The following is a 22,960-nucleotide window of genomic DNA, read 5'->3' as shown; positions in this document are numbered from 1 at the left end:
TTCCGATCAATAACTAGAGAACCACTTGACCCAGAATGTTGAAACTTCATAGGATGATTGTACATGCAGAGTAGATGACCCCTATCGATTTTGGGGTCACTCCATTAAAGGTCAAGGTCACAGGGGCCTGAACATTGAAAACCATTTCCGGTCAATAACTTGAGAACCACTTGACCCAGAATGTTGAAACTTAATAGGATGATTGGTCATGCAGAGTAGATGACCCCTAACGATTTTGGGGTCACTCTGTGAAAGGTCAAGGTCACAGGGGCCCAAACATTGAAAACCATTTCCGGTCAGTAACTTGAGAACCACTTGACCCAGAATGATGAAACTTCATAGGATGATTGGTCATGCAGAGTAGATGACCCCTTATGATTTTAGGGTCACTCTGTTAAAGGTCAAGGCCACAGGGGCCTGAACATGGAAAACCATTTCCAATCAATAACTTGAGAACCTCTCGACCCAGAATGTTGAAACTTCATAGGATGATTGTTCATGCAGAGTAAATGACCCCTATTGTTTTTGGGGCCACTCCGTTAAAGGTCAAGGTCACAGGGGTCTGAACATTGATAACCAGTTCTGATCAGTAACTTGAGAACCACTTGACCCAGAATGTTGAAACTTCATAGGATGATTGAACATGCAGAGTAGATGACCCCTATTGATTTTGGGGTCAGTCTGTTAAAGGTCAAGGTCACAGTGGCCTGTTCATGTAAAATCATTTTTTGGAAATAACTTGAGAACCACTTGACCTACAATGTTTAAACTTAATAGGATGACTGGACATGCAGAGTAGTTGACCCCTATTTATTTTGAGGTCACTTGATCAAAGGTCAAGGTCACAGGAGCCTGAACAGTGACTTGAGAACCACTAGGCCAAGAGTGTTGAAATTTAGCGGGATGACTGGACATGCCGAGTAGATGATCCCTATTGCAGCCAACCATCAGTGTCTCTTTGATTTTTGCTCCTGACCCCTATTGACTTCTTGCCTATAGGACTTTGCATTGGGGAGACATGCGCTTTTTTACAAAAGCATTTTCTAGTTTTCAATTAATCTTCATGAAAATTGGTCAGAATGATTAACTTGATGAAATCTTGGCCGAGTTCGAAAATGGGTCATCTGGGGTCAAAAACTAGGTCAAATCAAAGAAAAACCTTGTGTATGCGATAGAGACTGTTTTTTTTTTCAACTGATCTTCATGAAATTTGGTCAGAATGATTACCTTGATAAAATCTAGGCCAAGTTTGAAAGTGGGTCATCTGGGGTCAAAAACTAGGTCACTAGGTCAAATCAAAGAAAAACCTTGTGTATGCGGTAGAGGCTGTATTTTTCAATTAATCTTCATGAATTTTGGTCAGAATGATTACCTTGATGAAATCTAGGCCGAGTTCGAAAATGGGTCATCTGGGGTCAAAAACTAGGTCACTAGGTCAAATCAAAGAAAAACCTTGTGTATGCGATAGAGGCTGTATTTTTCAGTTAATCTTCATGAATTTTGGTCAGAATGATTTTATTGATGAAATCTAGGCTGAGTTTGAAAATGGGTCATCTGGGGTCAAAAACTAGGTCACTAGGTCAAATCAAAGAAAAACCTTGTGTAAGCGATAGAGGCTGTATTTTTCTATTAATCTTTATGAATTTTGGTCAGAATGATTATCTTGATGACATCTAGGCCGAGTACGAAAACGGGTCGTCTGGGGTCAAAAACTAGGTCACTAGGTCAAATCAAAGAAAAACCTTGTGTATGCGATAGAGGCTGTATTTTTCAGTTAATCTTCATGAATTTTGGTCAGAATGATTTTATTGATGAAATCTAGGCTGAGTTTGAAAATGGGTCATCTGGGGTCAAAAACTAGGTCACTAGGTCAAATCAAAGAAAAACCTTGTGTAAGCGATAGAGGCTGTATTTTTCTATTAATCTTTATGAATTTTGGTCAGAATGATTATATTGATGACATCTAGGCCGAGTACGAAAATGGGTCGTCTGGGGTCAAAAACTAGGTCACTAGGTCAAATCAAAGAAAAACCTTGTGTATGCGATAGAGGCTGTATTTTTCAATTAATCTTCATGAATTTTGGTCAGAATGATTTACTTGATGAAATCTAGGCCAAGTTCTAATATGGGTCCTCTGGGATCAAAAACTAGGTCACTAGGTCAAATCAAAGGAAAAGCTTGTATATGCAATAGAGGCTGTATTTTTCAATTGATCTTCCTGAAATTAAGTCCAAAATGATAACCTTAATGAAATCTAGGCCGAATTCGAAAATGGATCATCTTGGGTCAAAAAGTAGGTCACTAGGTCAAATCAAAGAAAAACCTTGTGTATACGATAGAGGCTGTATTTTTCAATTGATCTTCATGAAATTTGGTCAGAATGATAGTCTTGATGAAATCTAGGTCAAGTTCGAATATGGGTCTCGTACTCTGGGGTCAAAAATTAGGTCACAGTTCGAATCAAGGAAAATACTTATTTAAACTCAAGATTTTTGCTTCAATTTTAATGATAATTGGTCAGAATATTTTTTTCCATGAAATCACTAGGTCAAACATGTTTACACTGTTATGGTGTGTTTCTCAGGTGAGCGACCTAGGGTCATCTTGGCCCTCTTGTTTAATAGGCCCCTTGGTTCTTTAACGTGCCCGGTGTATAGCACCGATACACGCAAGGATTGCTTGGGTTTCTGACCAGTACACTATGTTTTTTAACGATGTTGTCATTTTATGTAAAAAAGTCTAACATATAGCTCTTTGTTTTGAACATGATTATCTAATAACTCCCCAGGATCCAGCAAATTATATTTCCAGAATAAACGCTTTCACCCTCTATTCTACTGCTTTCTCAGGTTGTAGACAGATGTTGTTGAACAGTACAAGCGCTATTTTATCAATGTGTGCTTCTACAGGTAGAAAGCCCGTATGGTATACACTGCTACATCAGAAGTGTTATATTAAAATTATAACTGTTTAAGAAGTCTTTTTTGGTATACTTCGAGTTTATTCAGAAGTCCTTTATTCGGAAGAATGGTTTCTGAACGGTAATACTTAAGTTCCAACAATGAGGAGCGCTGTTTGTACGTTTACCTTAACGCCTAAGAAAAGAAAATTACAGTTCTAGGACAAGGGGTAGCTGGAGAATCAATTTTGATTTGGAACTTTCAGGCTTATTGTCTTGTCAGCATGATGTCCCATTAAGAATCAGAAAATGTGAATTAATGGCACTGACCAATTTGATAAGCTTGGAATCTGTTCTAATGGTGGTTTGAGAATTTTTGAACATGTTTAATGATTGTAAATTTTTAGTCAATGTTAAATTTTGTGTCTCACAACAAGAATGAATGTGATAACTCAATAGTTGTTTTATTTTGAGATGTGTTTTATTAAAAATCTTTATTGAAACTGTTTTACAAAATGAAGTTAAGAATAAACAGTGTAAGCATTTTATATTGTAACGTGTGATAAAATATAATTTACATTGTAATTAGCAATGTTTTATTATACTACAATACAAATGCAACTTTGAATCACAAGACCTAGGGCTTGAAATTTATAATTCAAGGGTTTAGTTAGGCTAAAATGGAATTGTAGGCCACTGTCCAAGGAGTGTATGGTATGCTTCCACAGAAAATGTTCACATTATAGATGCAAATTGGTTTTTATCTGGACTTTTTATGTTTTTTATTCGTCAAAATGAAGTGTAGACCCGTGATAGCTATTGTACAATTTAGAATGTACACCAGTGTTAAAGGCGTAGCTGAACCGTAATGAAAGTAGAAGTCACTGTTCTAAGGGTGATAGGGGGATGTCTTCCCAGAAAAAAATACATTCTAGATAAAACATGATGCGTTTTAGCGAAATTCATATTCAATTTATATTTTAACATTATGTACAATTAGTAAATATTTAGAATTTACTTAGAGAATTTTACTTTTTGTTGATTCTACCTGACAATAATTCATAATACCTATGCTCTTAAGTCAATGATTACGATCTTAAGTCAAAACGCATGAGAGACCTTCCGTCAGATTGTCTGACCTTTATTCAGAATAACTGGGACTAATAATTTCAGAATGCCTGTGCCCTTAAATCAAAATGACTGCGATCACAAGTCAGAATAACTGTGACCTTTATTCAGAATATCTTTGAATCAAGTTCAGAATGCCTATGCCCTTAAGTCAAAATGACTGCGATCACAAGTGAGAATAATTGAGACCTTTATTCAGAATGTCTTTGAATCAAATTCAGAATGCCTATGCCCTTAAGTCAAAATGACTGCGATCACATGTGAGAATAACTGTGACCTTTATTCAGAATGTCTTTGAATCAAGTTCAGAATGCCTATGCCCTTAACAAGTCAGAATAACTGTGACCTTTATTTAGAATGGCTTTGAATCAAGTTCAGAATGCCTATGCCCTTAAGTCAAAATGACTGCGATCACAAGTGAGAATAACTGTGACCTTTATTCATAATGTCTTTGAATCAAGTTCAGAATGCCTATGCCCTTAAGTCAAAATGACTGCGATCACAAGTCAGAATAACTGTGACCTTTATTCAGAATGTCTTTGAATCAAGTTCAGAATGCCAATGCCCTTAAGTCAAAATGACTGCGATCACAAGTCAGAATAACCGTGACTTTTTTCAGAATGTCTTTGAATCAAGTTCAGAATGCCTATGCCCTTAAGTCAAAATGACTGCGATGCCCTTAAGTCAAAATGACTGCAATCACAAGTCAGAATAACTGTGACCTTTATTCAGAATGTCTTTGAATCAAGTTCAGAATGCCTATGTCTTTAAGTCAAAATGACTGTGATCACAAGTCAGAATAACTGTGACCTTTATTCAGAATGTCTTTGAATCAAGTTCAGAATGCCTATGCCCTTAAGTCAAAATGACTGCGATCACAAGTCAGAATAACTGTGACCTTTATTTAGAATGGCTTTGAATCAAGTTCAGAATGCCTATTCCCTTAAGTCAAAATGACTGCGATCACAAGTCAGAATAACTGTGACCTTTATTCAGAATGACTTTGAATCAAGTAACTACAATGATAGTGACATTAATTCAGAATTAATTCAGATTCAGAATGACTATGACAGTTTTGTAGAAAAACCTACCTTAACTCAGAATGACTTTCATGGATGACTGATAAAAATGAGTCTAATTTTCAGTGCAAAGAATAACTCTTATGTGAAGTTTGGTAAATAAAAGTCTGTCGACCATACAATGACAAAGTGTGTAGCAGTTGTCAGTCTAAAGATGAGAAGACAGTGCAAACTGCTTTCAGTGCAAAGAATAACTGTCACCTAAGTGTAGTAAATGATATTTACTTCCACAAACATGTAAATTCAAAGGAAGAATTCAGGAAATCAGACACTGAACTTGTTGAAAAAGAGCCGTGTGATTTTCATTAATTATAAAAACAAATAAATGCATTTGCTTTTACATTGTGAACATAGTTGAGATGCAACACACATTTTTGATAGCAAAAATGTATCTCACTGCATTTTATACATTAATAAAATTATGCAACATTGAAACATTGAGACTAAAAATAGAAAGCTAAGCCATCAAAACTGTGGACTTAAAAGAGTCTGTGCTGTTGCCATATACATGTGTAGTTATTTGTTTTACACATTCCTTCTTATCATTTCACACATTGTCCAGATTTGACCACTGTCGTAATCTATAGCCCAATTGCTGAGTGTTAATGTCCATTTTATTGACTTGGGGGTTAATATTAATTACATGCATCATCCTAGCAATCTAGGAGAAATTCCCTCTCTACCCTTGTCCTATAACTGATTAGTGGCGTGCTACCTAATCACAACAACAACAACAACAAATATGGCGAACAGAACGGTGAAAGATGCTCATTCAATTAAAGGCACAAATCCCCAGTATTTAATTGAGAAGATTATTCGAACAAGAATATATGAATGTAGATACTGGAAGGAAGACTGCTTCGCTCTTACAGGTATTTTGAGCTTTGTTTTAGAGGTGTTTTAGTCTTCAACTGTTCATGATTTTGGATAGTATTTATTCGGATAAAAAATGAATTCAGAGACCATTCCTCGGGTTATGGCATTTGTTGCAGTGAATGTAACACGTGCTTAATCTATTTTATTAATTTTCACTGTATATATTATTTTATTACAAACCAATATTGTTTTTTTTTTTCAGCAGATTTTATAGCCATTGTTCACCAATAAAAAAGCGTTATATTCCCCAAATTGTATATTCTCAGACAAGACTTTCCTGTCAAAACCTCCAAAACAGTAAATTTGTATGTAAACTGTAGTTGCAAGCTGTCATCTCAGGGTTCTCGGGAAGGCTTACTTCTGCGTATTTGTATGCATACTTTTTGGAAAAAGACGCCAAAATATTCCAACTGCGAGTCTACGGGACGGGATGCATGCATATAGCTTACCGAGTACACAAAATAACTACTTGTCTGATGCTATTTCGCCTGTAAATCGAAGGTGGAGTTTGCGGTGGCTGCTTTGCGCTCTCGACCAATCAGAGATCATTGTTTTCCAGTAACGGCATGGTTGGTTAAGGTAGTAATGTTTACCCAGGGTTTCCGCTGCAATTCGCCAAAGGCAAAAAAATAAAAAAGTTGCGAAAAAATATTTTGCCGTACATGTATTTTTTTATAATGTGTATTTCTTTGCCAGAAGTTCTCTCTATCCAGCCTAAAAATCAATATTGCCCGCGGCCGTTTCCGTTCATAATACACAATACACAGCGTGTCACCAACCGAGGAATAAGCGATTCGACATCCATTACACAAAGCTGCCACGTGCATCTTGATCTTTGACTTTAATCTAGATATGCAATAAACCAATGACAGCTTTGGTTGTACAATGCGTGACGTATTTTATCGGCAAAATTATTTAGCTCCACCTTTACATATGTCATCATTGATTGAAGTAATTTGGCGAGGTAGTTAACCGTTTACTGAATAAAAAGCCAATGACAGGTGTTAATTGAAAAACACAAATCAGTTATAAATTTCGTGGCAATGTTTTTTCGTATAAATTTGATTTATACATGTTTTTACTAGCGGAATAACGAAAGAAGTGTCAAAGTAGCCATTTCAAAGTTATATTTTGTAGAACGACGGGACATCCGCGATAATTTCCAATAATTTTTAAATCATGATTGTAGATTGATTTTTGCAAATTCCAATAAAAAAACTGCGATAAACAAGCAGAAATCAATACCTCTGGTCTTATATCTAGGTGTACAGTGATGAGCGAGCCAGATGTCCAGTGTTTCAGTTCTTAACAGTCAACTAATATTTATACACTTAAATCTTCTTATGCAGACCACATGCTTTGACATTTTTTAACCTTGGAAATTCTGTTAGAGGGTCATCATGACCCATTTGTTTACGATTTGGACCATAAACCTTATTACCTGAGCTGTGCACTCTGCATTTCTAAAGTGTGATTTGGACCTTGTTGCCTGTGTTACATGCTCTGCATTCCATCTTTATGAGGCAATTATTTGATGCATGTTTTTATGTAAATCTTGGGGCACACTGCATTCAAGATGGCGGTCTGATGAACATGCATTGTTGATATTATTCTTACAAGTACGAGGCCTTAAGTAGGAGTCTACCCATTGAAGAGCTGTTTCACACTTGAAGGCCAACAGTCAGTATCACAGTATTTTAGTTACCCAGTATCAAAGGCTTCAAACCAATGTCTCGGGGTGTTAATCACCTTTGGTGATAGCTCTAGTTACTTTTGTACTTTTCTAACAAAAACACATTTTTTATAAGGCACAATTTGGATTTTTTCTCAGATTTGAGAAAAGATACTTATTCAGTTTAGAATATGACCCAATAATGACTTTAAAATAAGCTGAAAAAAACTCCAGTGGTATGTTTGCTAAACAAAATTAGTGGATATAATTAAAGCGTTTTAAGAATGATCTCTTAATTACTGTTGCTGGATAAACATTTAAAGTGAAATCCTCCATTTTGAAAAAAATATGCTGTGTTTCTCTAGATAACACCACCAAGGGAGTATGAGAAGAAAACAAGCAATATAGTTGGTGAAAACATTGTAAACTGTACTCCTAAAATCAGAAACATTATTCCAGGGCAGAATGTTCTGGCAGGGCTTTCATTATTTGAACATTTTGTATCTGTATTATATCAGCTGACAATATCAACACTATTTGGATTAATCTATTATAAAACTCTTATTCAGAAGTTTTGGCAGCAGGAAGAACCCTTCCAGACCCATTGCATTGAAAACTAACAATTATTTCATATTCTCCTTCCAGCGGAACTTCTTGTTGACAAAGCCATGGGCCTGAAGTATGTCGGTGGAGTATATGGAGGCAACGTCAAGCCAGCACCATTTCTGTGTTTATTGCTCAAGATGTTACAGATCCAGCCAGAGAAAGATATCATTGTAGAGTTTATCAGAAATGAAGACTTCAAGTTAGTATCAACTGTCTTATATCAGTTAGGAACCACACTTTATTAACCAATTGAGCCGTGCCATGAGAAAACCAACATAGTGGGTTTGCGACCAGCATGGATCCAGACCAGCCTGCGCATCCGCGCAGTCTGGTCAGGATCCATGCTGTTCGCTTACAGTTTCTCCAATTTCAATAGGCTTTAAAAGCGAACAGCATGGATCCTGACCAGACTGCGCGGATGCGCAGGCTGGTCTGGATCCATGCTGGTCGCAAACCCACTATGTTGGTTTTCTCATGGCATGGCTCAGTTTTTAAAATCACATGTTTAAGTAATATTTCAAATATTTCATGGACAAAAACATACCTGTAACTGTGAGAAATATTGCACATGCTTAATGAGCGAAACAAAACCAAAAAAAATCATATAAGGCAGCTGATATAAGGTCCTTTCTTTCTAGTAGATTATGATGACTTTTCAGCCAGACAAAATGGGTTTATTGCCATATGTTTTTTTGCAAATAATTCCTGTATATTTGCTTATTTCAAAGATCTAGCTGAGAAGCATACATATATTGTATTGTTGCGTTTGAGCATTATTATAAAGTCTTGAAGTTCAGTGTTGAAAGCGGGTTGTAGGGAAAGGGAATTATTTATACTTGACAAAAAATTTGTTTCCTTATAGAAAACTTATGTTTTTTTGAGGTATTTGAAAAAAAGAGCTCGTGCAAGTGATCTTGACTGAAAAAACAAACTTACAGAAGTGATTTAACATATGCTGGGCAATAAATAAATAAAATTGAAAATAAACTGGCAGTTACCAGCTTTGCAAAAAATCCATTAAAAATTTGCATGACCCCTGACTGATTACTGGTAAGATATAACAGTACTGAATTCAGTTTACTAAAATTTGTTAACTTGTATACATTTTGCCAGGCCCGTGTGCAGGATTTGTTTGCTGGGGGGGCCCAACCTGGGGTGGGTTCGGGAGGGGTATCCCCTCCCGATTGTGAAATTTTTTTAATATGGCACATGAATAGATGCATTTTCCTGCTACCTGAAACACCTTTAAGGATGCATGAATGTATTATATATTTAAGGAAAAGTCTACTTTTTAATAATTTCATCAAGCCTTTTCAATGTATGTATGATTGTACAGTCATAGTGTATGAACTTATTTTTCTGTATGATACCCGGTTGAAAAAAATGTTGAAGTTTTAAGATGATTATTAAGTAGACTAGCTCCTAGACTGATGATTTTTTTTCCACATTTTTATGATTTCATGTAGTGAACTGAGCCAGTCTATATACTATGTCCAATATTACAATTTTAACATCAGTCCTCTTAGAAAATCTCTAGAATAGACTGGCTTTTGTCTCTATAAGCATAAAAAAGAAAAAAAATCATAGAAATATCGTAATTATCAGTCTAGTGGCTAGTCTAATTATTAAGGGTATCCTATTTGCAAAATGGCCAAATGTTTTTAGATTTCCAACAAAACAAACGAAGTATTATGACAATTACTATTTACACCACAGATTTCAAATGACAATGAACTCTTAATTGTACCAAAGATCTATAAAAATAAATAGATGTGTATTTTTTACTTCTTTGACTGTACAAACTATAACATCACAGCACATATTAAATGATATTTTTATGTATAAAACCCCTCATAAGTAACGAGTTTTAGATGCGTTTTGTAAGATTTACTGAGAAACTACTTTTAAAACTATGAGAGTTTTTAAGTAAGGTTATTGGACCCAAAAGAGTAAAATTGATACAGTAGTTTCAAATTCATAATTGTTGTAAAATAAAAAGATAGGATAAATATCTATCAATTTAATAAATTTGGGGAATGTGTCTTAATGTAAAAACAAAATACAACCATCATAATGTTTCAATTTTCAGATTCATTTTATGATTTACTTAACAAAACCAACAATGTAATGATCATTTTATAACACTTCCAAAGAGTAAAAAACATAATAGTTTCTCCACTACCCAATCAAGTACCGATCAAGCGATCAATGAAGCATGCACAGATAAACTTTTACCTGTGACATGCCTGGGGCTAATTTCCACTACTGGACACCGTTTTATGGCTCTTTAGCCTGTGTATTGCTGTCAAATCAAGCCAGTTGTGCTGGTGTATAAATTTGTTAATTGAGGGGCCCATAGTAATAAAAATCGTAACTAGCCAGCCAGCTGGGGGGGCCCGGGCCCCCTGGCCCCCCACCTGGACACGTGCCTGTAAAATTGCTGTGCTATTAATGTTATTATGCTGTAGATATGCTATGCAAATGTAATGTTATAATTATAACTGTTTGACAAGGCCCATGTGCCATTATTCATTAACCTGTATCATTCTGGACACGATGGATTCTGCCTTGCGACCAGTGTAGATCATGATCAGCCTTCACATCTGTGCAGCCTGATCAAGATTTGCACTGTTTGCCATTCAGTCAGTATCTTTTTGGTAAGCACCCCTTTTAACAGTTAATGGTACTGTCCAAATTGAAAGATGGACAAGTTCATTATAGAAAATTAGCAAGGTAAGGGTTAACAAAAACCAGTAATTTTCCTTTAAAATTAAAACCACAAAATATATTTTCTTCAAACTTCTGTGATTTTTTGAAACGCTTTTAGAAATTTGTCCTAGGAATATAAACACAGATTAAAATAATTTATACGATCTGTATTATTTTGCAGATATGTTCGAGCTTTGGGATCATTGTATATGCGTTTAACAGGATCTTCTATAGACTGTTACAAATACCTCGAACCTTTGTATCTTGACTACAGAAAACTGAAAAGACAGAAGAAAGATGGATGTAAGATCTTATTTTATTGTTATTAATCTATACATGCAGATGATGTAGCTGCTGCTAATGCTTAAACTAGCATCAATTTACACACATGCAGTCATATCTGCCTTGTTCAGAAGTAGACACATTTCTTTCCATTTTTCACTGTATTGCCTGACATATGCTTGAGTTTTGTTTTATTTCTTACAAAGTTAGAACACAGAACACAGAGACTAATAAGCACTGATAAGATTCCAACTTGTTGCAGATTATATCTGACTTACGTTACTGTGAAATCATTATTATTCGTGAGTGATTAATTTTCGTGGATTTTGTGGTTCAGCTGAACCACGAAATTAAGTAACAAGGAACAAATTATGCACACGGTAATGTAAATTGTACTCAGTGTCACCAAAAAAGACACCATAACCATCCGCTTTGGTCCATATAGCTGTTTACTGACCTGCAGCTTTCGTATAGTTTATGGAGGCTCCATGAATGTTAAACATAGGTATCCGACTTTTTCTTTCAGACATGTACCCTTGGATTGTTTACAACATGCTCATCAAAGTAAAAGTAGATATTAAAACTAGAAGTTTGACATAGCGTCACGTGCCAACTGCACTATGCTGTGGCTGTTATTTGATTTTTTTTCAGCCCCGCTCTGCAATATTTATATTTACTGAATTGTAGTAAATTACCACTACTTTGGTACTATTAAATATTATAAATTAATTGCTAGATTTGCATCCGAGGCATTATTACCCCAGGGCTCCAGATAAGATGCGTATTAGCGTAAATTACGCTTTGAAATAATGCATATACTCATGTCTGATAATTTGTATGCGTATAAAAACATATATGAAATTGCAGAAACGCACGCAACGGCTTTTTACTAGCGTAAACAAAATCTGAATCGTCTGGATGCTTTACGTAACAGAGAATGGTCGGCATTAATTCTTCCACTTTGAACGTACACACACATTGAATGGTGCTCTATACACCTAGGTTAAATAATATTATACACTCAATGCGTGCATAAATCAAATAGTTGGGAATTAATATGGATGGTACAGTAGTGTATTTTAAAGCGGTATCGATTTAAAATATCAACTTCTAGTGCAGAATAAACAACAAAAATGTCTCTTTCTATGAATGTAAAAAGTGACCAAAGCATTCTTTAAACCAACTAAAATGATCCCCAAAACATAGTTAAAGGTATATTGAATATATATTCTATTGGATTCGGTAGCGAGGGTGAAGCCAAAACAAGCCAATGGAGTAAAAAAAGAAGCAAAAACTTGAATGCTGAATATTGAAACCATGAATTGATATTGAATTCATGGGGGTTACACCCAATAAATATGTTATAAAACTGATTTCCAGTTTTTCACATTTACAGATTCTCAGGAGTAAAATTACTCCTAGTCAATTTCAGATTTTACCATTTTACTCATTCACATAAATTATAACGAGTAAATACTCATAGGCCAAAAAAAATATCTGTAGCCCTGTTACCCAATTCACATTACATGTTTCTCGGGGCGCAAGTTCAACAGCCTGTAATATTAGATGCAGACGCGCATCCATTTTGCAAAAAAAAAAAAAACACCACAAAAACATTCAGATGAAAGTCTAGCAACCAGTTTATAATAGTTTATGTAAGGATTACTATGGTTATACTAGTACTACTTAATAAAAACAACAGCCATGTACGGAACCTTTTTATCATGAGTCTAAACCAATTATATTGTATCAATCATATGCAAAAACACATTTTTAGCAACATGAAGTCAGTAAATATGCAATACAATAACTAGTTCTTGTTCGAAACATGATCAATGTGGATGAACTTTATATTTGTTTCGATTATGAAGTCTAATTGTGCAAGTCTATGTCCAAGGTGCTACGGCTTTTACACTTTTTAATTGGCGCCCACTTTTCTTACTGAATAATTCACAGTTTCATTAAGTTTTGCAAAGTAGGGTTCGTATGCTTATAGATAACGCGGTCGTTAGTTGGCACATGATCACTTGCTAATCTCCCGCGGTGTAGATTGCAAATTCAGTAACCATGGTAGTGTTGTTGGACATGTGTAGGTTTCACATCTTAGAACAAAATGATGTATTAGATCTATTCCTGTGGAAATTATGAAAAAATTTTTTTTTTCAAAAATCGAAAATCCACAAATTTACGTCCCCAAGAAACAGCCGTTTTGGTTAAAACCATGAAATTTGTGCCGACGAAATTAAATGATTTCACAGTATATTCCTCCTAAATCATGTTTTCATTTTTCAGAATTATGATGAAAAAATTAATGAGCACTTGTATGTGAGGTTAGCTTGAATGTTTTCTTTCCACACTTTAGACCATATTTCTAAACCATCTATGTTTTTTTCTTTTTTAAAAAAGAAGTTAAATGTAAATTAAAAGTGTTATTTAGAGTTATGACTATATTATTGTGATCAATATGTTTTTATATTCCAGCTTTTGAATTGATTCATATGGATGAATACATTGATGACTTACTGAGAGAGGAACGCAGTTGTGATATCATATTACCGAGAATCCAGGTAATACCAGTAACATTTGGGGGCTTAAAACAAGTAGCAAGTGTGATGTAGGTATTTATGCTAGTTTTATGCAAGAAACAGTCACATCCCAGAAAAAGAATGATTAGTCCTGTTTGGAAAAGACTTGCACAATGTTCCACAGACTGTGCTTGATTTAAAGGAATATTTATTATGCACAACCACATAACCTTGGTAACCTGCCAGGGAGTAGGGATCCACTGTGAAATTAGTAAAGTAAATCAAGAACTTCCATTCTTGGTGTTTTAAACTTCTTTGTGTTCTTTAAGACATGGTATTTTTTGATTGGCATAGAATTTTCTGTTTCTGATACAGACTTCTTTGGTTTACTCCAGTTAATGTACATGCAAGATCATGCATATTTCTATGTACATGCATATGAAAATATTTTTCTTAGTATCAAAATTGAAAATGTATGGTGTTTGAAGAAGAAGGCAGTAAACTACTGGACTTGAGAGTGAGTAACTTAGCTATGAGATTATCCCGTGTGTTTATGAAGAAGAATATTTCTTTGTTTATCTTGCACAGAAACGAATGGTGTTGGAGGAGAGTAACCTTCTAGACTCGAGAGTGAGTGCCCTTGATGAAGATCTGGAGGATATGGAAACATCAGATGAAGAGGATATAATGGTAGGTTCACTAGACCTGCCACAACCCAGTCTAGGTTCACTAGACCTGCCACAACCCAGTCTAGGTTCACTAGACCTGCCACAACCTAGTCTAGGTTCACTAGACCCACCACAATCCAGTCTAGGTTCACTAGACCTGCCACAACCCAGTCTAGGTTCACTAGACCTGCCACATCCCAATCTAGGTTCACTAGACCTGCCACAACCCAGTCTAGGTTCACTAGACCTGCAATGCTAGGTTCACTCGACCTGCCACAACCCAGTCTAGGTTCACTATACCTGCCACAGCCCAGTCGCTTACTATCTTCCCTCTACAGCAACTTCATGAAAATCATTCTGATAACACAGTTATTACAGCTACAATACAATGTGACAAGTAGATGATTTAATTTCCTTCCAGAGTCATTGTAATTTTGCATTTATCTGTTCATTTTTTTATGCCCCCCGGTATCTACTGATGCAGGCGGCATATAGTGATTGTCCTGTCCATCCGTCCGTCCGTACGAGGTTAACCAAATGGGACCGTTTCGTCTAGCATCAATACCCCTAACTAGAATGACTTGATACTAATGCTGATGTAATCTGTGACCATTCCTCATCTTCGAACATCACCTAACCTCAGTTTGACCTTGAACTTGACCTCTTTTTGGACTTAACTTGCTTTGTATCGACAAGGATGCCACCGGGGGCATCAAGCGTTTATTGAACGCAGCTACTTGTTTTGCTTTAATTTTATTCACTTAATCTTTTTGCCAGTATATATATTAAGTTTTAAAAACGTGGCTAAATAAATATTTTACAATGTAGTAACAAAGGTTCATCAAAACCTGACTAAATACACCAAGTACTGTACTTTCTGCCATATTGATTTATAAACTAGACAATAAGCGCCCAAGTCTGAGCCGCCTAAATGTCACTGTCAGTTTTTACTGGGTAGTTGTAAAATTATAGTACACTCTTATATTCCTCAATTTTTCTATGTGAATCGTGTATAATTACTGTCATGGCAACACAATAGAATACAGTTATTCTGTGGTGTATCTTTAATCTTATTACTATCTTGTCTTCAAGTTATTTTGTCTGCAGCCAGTCTGGTAAGTTCAATAGCGAATAAGCTAGACTATCAACCCAGAGGTTGTGACTTGCATCTGTAGGTTAGTTTTTTTCGGTGACAACTTTACAGAAGGCAATGTCTGATGTTGTTTGTCCTCCATCTCTGATTGATGTGTAGAAATTGTCATTTGCTTATGGAGAATTACTTAGTTCTTGAAAAAAACATGTCATAGATTGAATGATTTCTGTTTCCTCATTGAAATGCCATGAAAAATTTAAGACTGTTTTTTTTATCTGATTCTTGCATAAAAGCTACTTTTTTCACTGGTTCTGCCATGTATTAATGGGAGAAAAATTGGGTGCAAACAAGCAAATGTGCTGTTAATACATGATTTTTATTTTTGAAATGCTTTCCCAGAGACGTATATGTATTTCTTCGCAGAGTGACATTTGGTATCTGCATCTTGTTTCTTCCATAATGACCTCTTTTTGTAGCATAAAAGATGCAATCTGAACCATAAAATGTTTTGCTGTATCAGTTACCAATGCCAAATGCATTGCCCCCAACAATGTTCATACTCGTTTCTTCCCTTGTTTACTCCCCTTTTTGAACTCGGTGTCATTTCAGTTTTTGTAGATAACCATGAATGTTTAAGAATCGCGTGTACTTTGTGTGATTGTTTGTTTTCAGTATTGTTTTTGTATTTATGATTTTGGTTAGTATCAGTCAGTATGTTTGTATCTAAAATCGCGAAGAATTAAGTTATATGAACAGTTATTGGTAATTTCATGTTTGTAATAATGAGAGATTACAAAAAGCGTTTAAAAACCTTCAGTATGTGCTTTTGGCAGTGTTGTTGATTTCTAGGCCCTGGTTATTGATATTTAAAACCTGTTTACCATTTCCAAGAACAACAGAATTGTAATTAAAAAATGTACCAGAATCGTAAATTCATCACATATGAAAACAATACATGTAGCCGTCGTGTAATGTTTTTTATGCAAGAATAGCGACAATACACGTTTGTTTTGTGTATCAACAACTGCAGAAGTTTAGAAACAAATGTATTTGCTTATAAATTACATCTGTATTATTTGATTAGGATATATACAAAGAAGCGGAGAAAAAGCGTTCAAGTTACAGAGAGACCGAGAAGTCAGCTAGAAGTCCTTCACCAAAGTCAGGTAGAGCTGCATCACCACATCATAGGTGAGATATTTTCAGTGTATGTCTTCTAGTTATACTAACATTCAGCCAGAGGAGTTGAAAAGATGGATTTTGTATTGACTTTGACTTTTTTGTCTGTATTTCCAACTACTCCTATAATTTGACCAGTTTCCATACTTATTTGAATTCTGTTTACCTGTGATGACTGCTTTATCTTCCAATACTTTGTGGTTAAAGAAAAAGTTCATGGCATTGTTATTTTCCTCTCCTGCACAGATAGTAAGTAAAGGTATTTTGATTTTCAGGGACCGAGGTAGAAAAAGATCAAGGTCAAAAGAAAGGTCTGATAAAGACAAGAAAACAGGTACGTAAGCTTTGTTTTAAAGTGGTAATGTTTACAGATTACTGTGAAATCATGAATATTCATGTGGAACTAAGTTTTTGATTTCGTGGCTATGTCAAGTAACAATGTTAAACACCAGAAAAGAAAGAAAATACCCATTCATTTCTCTTCAGAAGTTGAACCAATTTAATTTCCAATGAAATACCTAGGTGTTTTGGCAAAAACTATGGATTTTGAAGCCTGGGAAATTAAATTTTTTCACAGTATGTTGTGTCATATTAAAGGTAATGAAACATTTCTAACTTTTCTGAATTTTATAAAAATCTACAAGGTATTGTCACTAGATTGCCTGCATTGGAAAAGATTTTCGTTTCAGACCACTTTTCAAAAAAAAAAGCCATGAGAACTGTAGCTTTGCAAAAATCTTTGCACACTTGTTTATCTTCATAATAGATGGACCAAGAACCATAATTACTTAATGCTTTAGGTAGGTTAGAATTATTTCAGAGCTATAAACATGACAAATGTTAAAAGGATTTCAAAAATATTTATTCTTGCTATTTGATATTGCTTGCTTTAACGTTTTTTAATCCATTCAGAATAGTTAAATTACAATTATGTACAGCGAATATTTCTTTCTCTTTAGATAAAAGGCACAAAGATGAAGACCGGTATGTGTTTAAGTTTTTAATGACCTGCTATATACTGTTTTATGTCTTTTGGTAACTTGATCGAAGTGTATTTTTAAAGGATGATTTGAGAAGAAAAAACAATTTTTAGAAAAATATTATACATGAACTGTTCTAAAGTTGCCATATGACATAAACTGCGGCTTGTGACTTACTAGTATAAAGAAACATGAAACAACTACAAAAACATTTAATATTTATAAGCATAACTTTTTATAATGGCTTTAATTGATCTGTCAGAGGGGAGTCATACTGGCCACTACATATTTTCTGATCACTTCAATAAAACTACTCATTTATTAGTAAAACATCAAATTCAGTTATAGCCGATTCAGTGTTCTGTAAGATTTCTGGCTGTGATAACTAAAAGGTCTTTAAATAGCTCTTAGCTCCAGGAATTAAATGTGTGTTTGGTTTTGCATCACATCAACACAATTGAATGTTATATGGCAGCTTTCCAGCTTTTGTTGGTAGAGGAAAACCCCAGGTGCCCCTCAGTGCATTATTTCATCATGGATGGGCACCCTGATAAAACTTTGTCTTGTTTCTAATAAAGATCTATTAGAAATAAAGCCCATTTTTAGCTCCACTTTTCGGAGAATAGGGGGGCTATTCTACTCACCCTGGCGTCAGTGTCGGCGTGAGCTTTCTTGGTTAATATGTTTCGGCAACCTTTGTTTTTCTGTCATTTCTTTGTTACTTTTGCTTATATCTTACTGTAACTTCACATAAACATTATCCAGCATATAAACAAAGTATTTGCAGGGGCTGGGCCCATTATACGTAAGGTCAAGGTCACCAAGGTGTTATACTTAGGTTATTTTTAAGGTTAAAGTTTTTGGGCAACCTTTGTTTTTTTCTGTCATATCTTTGTTACTATTGCTTATATCTTACTGTAAGATCACAAAAACATTGTCCATCATACAAACAAAGTATGTGCAGGGGCTGGCCCCATTATACCCCAGGTCAAGGTCACCAAGGTGTTATACTTGGGTTATTTTTAAGGTTAATAATAAAGTTTTTTGGCAACCTTTGTTTTTCTGTCATATCTTTGTTACTAGTGCTTATATCTTACTGTAAGTTCACATAAACATTGTCCAGCATACAAACAAAATATGTGCAGGGGCTGGGCCCATTATACCCTAGGTCAAGGTCACAAAATTGTTATACTTGGAATTATTTTCATGTTGAATTTTTTGGAAAGCTTCGTTTATAGACATATCTTTGGTGCTTTAAAAGATAATGACTTGAAATTAAAATTAATTCTTTATAATCATCATCTGCATGTGTGGTTACAATCCCCATAACTCGAATTGTATTTTTGACAGAATTATGCCCCTTTCATACTTGAAGTTTTTTGCCAATCTGCGCTTTCTGGATATAACTTTAGTACAGTATAAGATAAAGACGTGAAACTTAAAATGTATCTTTATCGTCATCATCTGCATGACTTGTATGGTAACAATCCCCATAACTCGGATTTGTATTTTTGACCAAATTTTGCCCCTTTCATACTTAAACTATTTGACAAACATCTTTTTAATCCCCCGCCACAAGTGGTGGGGGGTTATAGGAATGGTCTCGTCCATGTCCTGCCGTCGTCGTCCGTAACACTTATTGTGTCCGCTCCATATCTCCTAAACCCCTTGAAGGATTTTCATGAAACTTGGGTCAAATGATCACCTCATCAAGACGATGTGCAGAATCTATGAGTCAGCCATGCCGGCTCAAGGTCAAAGGTTTGAGACTTCCATTTTGTGTCCGCTCTATATCTCCTAAACCCCATGAAGGAATTTGATAAAACTTGGGTCAAATGATCACCTCATCAAGACAATGTGCAGAACCCATGAGTCCGCCATGTCGGCTCAAGGTCAAGGTCACAACTCAAGGTGAAAGGTTTGAGCCTTCCGTTTTGTGTCCGCTCTATATCTCCTAAACCCCTTGAAGGATTTTCATCAAGCTTGGGTCAAATGATCACCTCATCAAGGCGATGTGCAGAACCCATGAGTCAGCCATTCCGGCTCAAGGTCAAGGTCACAACTCAAGGTCAAAGGTTTGATTATGAGACTTCAATTTTGTGTCCGCTCTATATCTCCTAAACCCCATGAAGGAATTTGATAAAACTTGGGTCAAATGATCACCTCATCAAGACGATGTGCAGAACCCATGAGTCAGCCATGCCGGCTCAAGGTCAAGGTCACAACTCAAGGTGAAAGGTTTGAGCCTTCCATTTTGTGTCCGCTCTATGTCTCCTAAACCCCTTGAATGATTTTCATCAAACTTGGGTCAAATGATCACCTCGTCAAGACGATGTGCAGAACCCATGTCAGCCTTGCCGGCTCTAGGTCAAGGTCACAACTCAAGGTGAAAGGTTTGAGCCTTCCGTTTTGTGTCTGCTCAATATCTCCTAAACCCCTTGAAGGATTTTCATCAAACTTGGGTCAAATGATCACCTCATCAAGGCGATGTGCAAAACTCATGAGTCAGCCATGCCAGCTCAAGGTCAAGGTCAGAACTCAAGGTCAAAGGTTTTAGTCTTCCATTTCGTGTCTGCTCTATATCTCCTAAAGCCCCTTAAGGAATTTTATAAAATTTGGGTCAAATGATCACCTTATCAAATTGATGTGCAGAACTTACGAGTCAGCCATGCTGGCTCAAGGTCAAGGACACAGCTTAGGGTCAAAGGTTTGAGCCTTCCATTTTGTGTCCACTGTGTATCGCCTAAACCCCTTGAAGGATTTTCATCAAACTTTGGTCAAATGATAATCTCATCAAGAGCTCATGAGTCAACCATGTCAACTCAAGGTCAAGGTCACAACTCAAGGTCAAAGGTTTGAGCTCTGTATCTCCTAAACCCCTTGAAGGATTTTCATGAAACTTGGGTCAAATGATCACCTCATCAAGACGTTGTGCAGAATTCATGAGTCAGTCATATCAGTTCAAGGTCAAGGTCACAGCTAAAGGTCAAAGATTTACCCTTTCACTATCCATAACAGTGGCAGGGGATTTAGCTGTCTTTCAGACTGCCTTGTTCTGGACATAACTTTGGTACCTATATAAGATAATTACTTGAAACTCAAAATATATCTTTACCATCGTCATCTGCATGTATGGTAACAATCCCAATAACTCCAATATGTGTTCTGCACATAATTATGCCCCTTGGTGTATCTTCCTTTTAAAGTAGAGGTCTCTTATTGAGACATATATTCATTTTACTGTCAAATCGCCGAATAGTGGAGCGCACTGTCTTGTGGACAGCTCTTGTTATATTAAATTATTAAAAAAATCTTTTAGACCAATAGGTAGAAGCAAATTGTTGGTGTTTCATGGTCAATAAAACATTATCTCCTGTTCATTTTCAGAAAACATCGTAGTCACAAAAGTGGTAAAGAACACCGTGAGAAAGATCGTGGAGAAGACAGACATAAGGACAGACACAGAGATCGCCATAGAGATCATGGTTCTCGCAACATGTCAAAGGATGATCTTGATATACAAGAAGCAAATGAACTTAGAGCAAAACTTGGAATGGCCCCCTTGAGGCCTTAAGTGTGGATTGAAAATGTTATGAATGAATTTTCTTTGCCTGAAAGAACTGCATGTTTTTAAGACACAGACACATTTAGTTTATATCAACGTCCCAGAAATAAAAAGTTGTATGTTAAAGGTAGTACTTTTGAGAAGACTGTAAAAGCTAAATGTTTTTACAGATTACTCAACGAAACTATTCATATCTATATTGTAACATTATAACGAACGCTTTTGTCATATATTTAATTGAGTTTATGATTTTCATTCGTCACTGTTAAAAGGTTATATCTGTTACTTACAGCCTATTAACTATATAATTTTTAGCTTGACTATTTGAAGAAATTGAATAGGGGAGCTATCCTACTCGCGTCGGCGTGAGCTGAGCATGTTAGCGTTAGCATCACACAAATGTGAAAGTTTGCCTACCACCCCAAAAGTCCATTGAGATATTGCTTTGATATTTTGCATACTTGTTAACCATCATGACCCCAGTCTGTAAAAAGGAGCAGACAACTCTATCAAGCATTTTGACTGAATTATGGCCCGTTTTTGACTTAGAATATGCTTATTGTAATGTTAAAGTTTGCGTACCACCCCAAATATTTTCAAAATCCATTGAGATATTGCTTTCATATTTTGCATACTTGTTTATCATCATGACTCCAGTCTTTAAACAGGAGCAGATGACTCTATCGAGCATTTTGACTGAATTATGGCCCCTTTTCAACTTAGAATATGCTTATTGTAATGTTAAAGTTTGCATACCACCCCAAATATTTTCAAAGTCCATTGAGATATTGCTTTCATATTTTGCGTACTTGTTTACCGTCATGACTCCAGTCTGTAAACAGGAGCAGAACTCTATCAAGCATTTTGACTGAATTATGGCCCCTTTTCGACTTAGAATATGCTTATTGTAATGTTAAAGTTTTACCATAGTATATTTCATCAAGCACTGAGAATGTCCAGCGTCTGTCAATCACCAGCTCTGTTATATGCAAAATTACACATAGCAATCTAAAAGGTTGTAAGTGGAAAATAGCCTTGTTTTCAGAGTATTCTAGAATATGCAATTGGTTGTAGTAACAGAAACTTGTATTCTGACTTGATATTAAAGACATTTTTGAATATTTAACATCAGATATCACTTGAAATGTCCAGCAAATCATTGAGACATTTAGAGTATTCTTAGAAATGTGAAACTGTATGCAGTAAGCCAGATTTTATTCTTCCATTAAATTGTGACCATAATGATGCCTGCAAGTTTACAACTGTTGTCTTTTCATTATGTTTTTTTTTTAGCTCATCTGAGCCAAAGGCTTATGGTTAGCTTTGTGACCGCACAATGTCTGTCGTCCATCTGTCAACAATTTCTAAAAAAAAATCTGCTTCTTCAAAACCACTGGGCAGATTTACACCAAACTTCACAGGAATGATCCTTGGGTGGCCCCCTATCAAATTTTTCAAAGAATTGAATTCCACACAGAACTCTAGTTGCAGTGGCAACATAGACATATAGGAAAAAACTTTAAAAATCTTCTCTTCTGAAACCACAAGACCTAGGCCTTTGATATTTGGTATGTAGCATTGCCTTGTGGTCCTCTACCAAGATTGTTCAAATTATTACCCTGGGGTGAAAAGAGGCCCCGCCCCGGGGGTCTCAAGTTTTACATAGACTTATATAGTAGGCATAGGAAATAGAGATCAA

At 35.7% G+C, this 22,960-nt stretch overlaps 1 protein-coding gene across 1 annotated transcript; it reads left to right on the top strand.

Annotated features, from left to right (window-relative positions):
• The first annotated feature begins 5,811 nt into the window (after nt 1-5,811).
• Nucleotides 5,812-22,012, top strand: LOC123524907 (pre-mRNA-splicing factor 38A-like). Its single transcript, XM_045303519.2, has 9 exons — nt 5,812-5,978; nt 8,300-8,459; nt 11,151-11,272; nt 13,733-13,818; nt 14,365-14,466; nt 16,622-16,728; nt 16,992-17,050; nt 17,676-17,700; nt 21,084-22,012. Exons 1-9 carry the CDS (start codon nt 5,849-5,851, stop codon nt 21,268-21,270), a joined length of 978 nt encoding a protein of 325 aa, XP_045159454.1. The 5' UTR covers nt 5,812-5,848; the 3' UTR covers nt 21,271-22,012.
• The last annotated feature ends 948 nt before the right edge of the window (nt 22,013-22,960 follow it).

The sequence above is a fragment of the Mercenaria mercenaria genome, chromosome 3, assembly GCF_021730395.1.
Source record: "Mercenaria mercenaria strain notata chromosome 3, MADL_Memer_1, whole genome shotgun sequence".
NCBI lineage: Eukaryota > Metazoa > Mollusca > Bivalvia > Venerida > Veneridae > Mercenaria > Mercenaria mercenaria.
The sequence above is the reverse complement of the archived record's forward strand: the minus strand, read 5'-3'. Positions and strand labels throughout refer to the sequence as shown.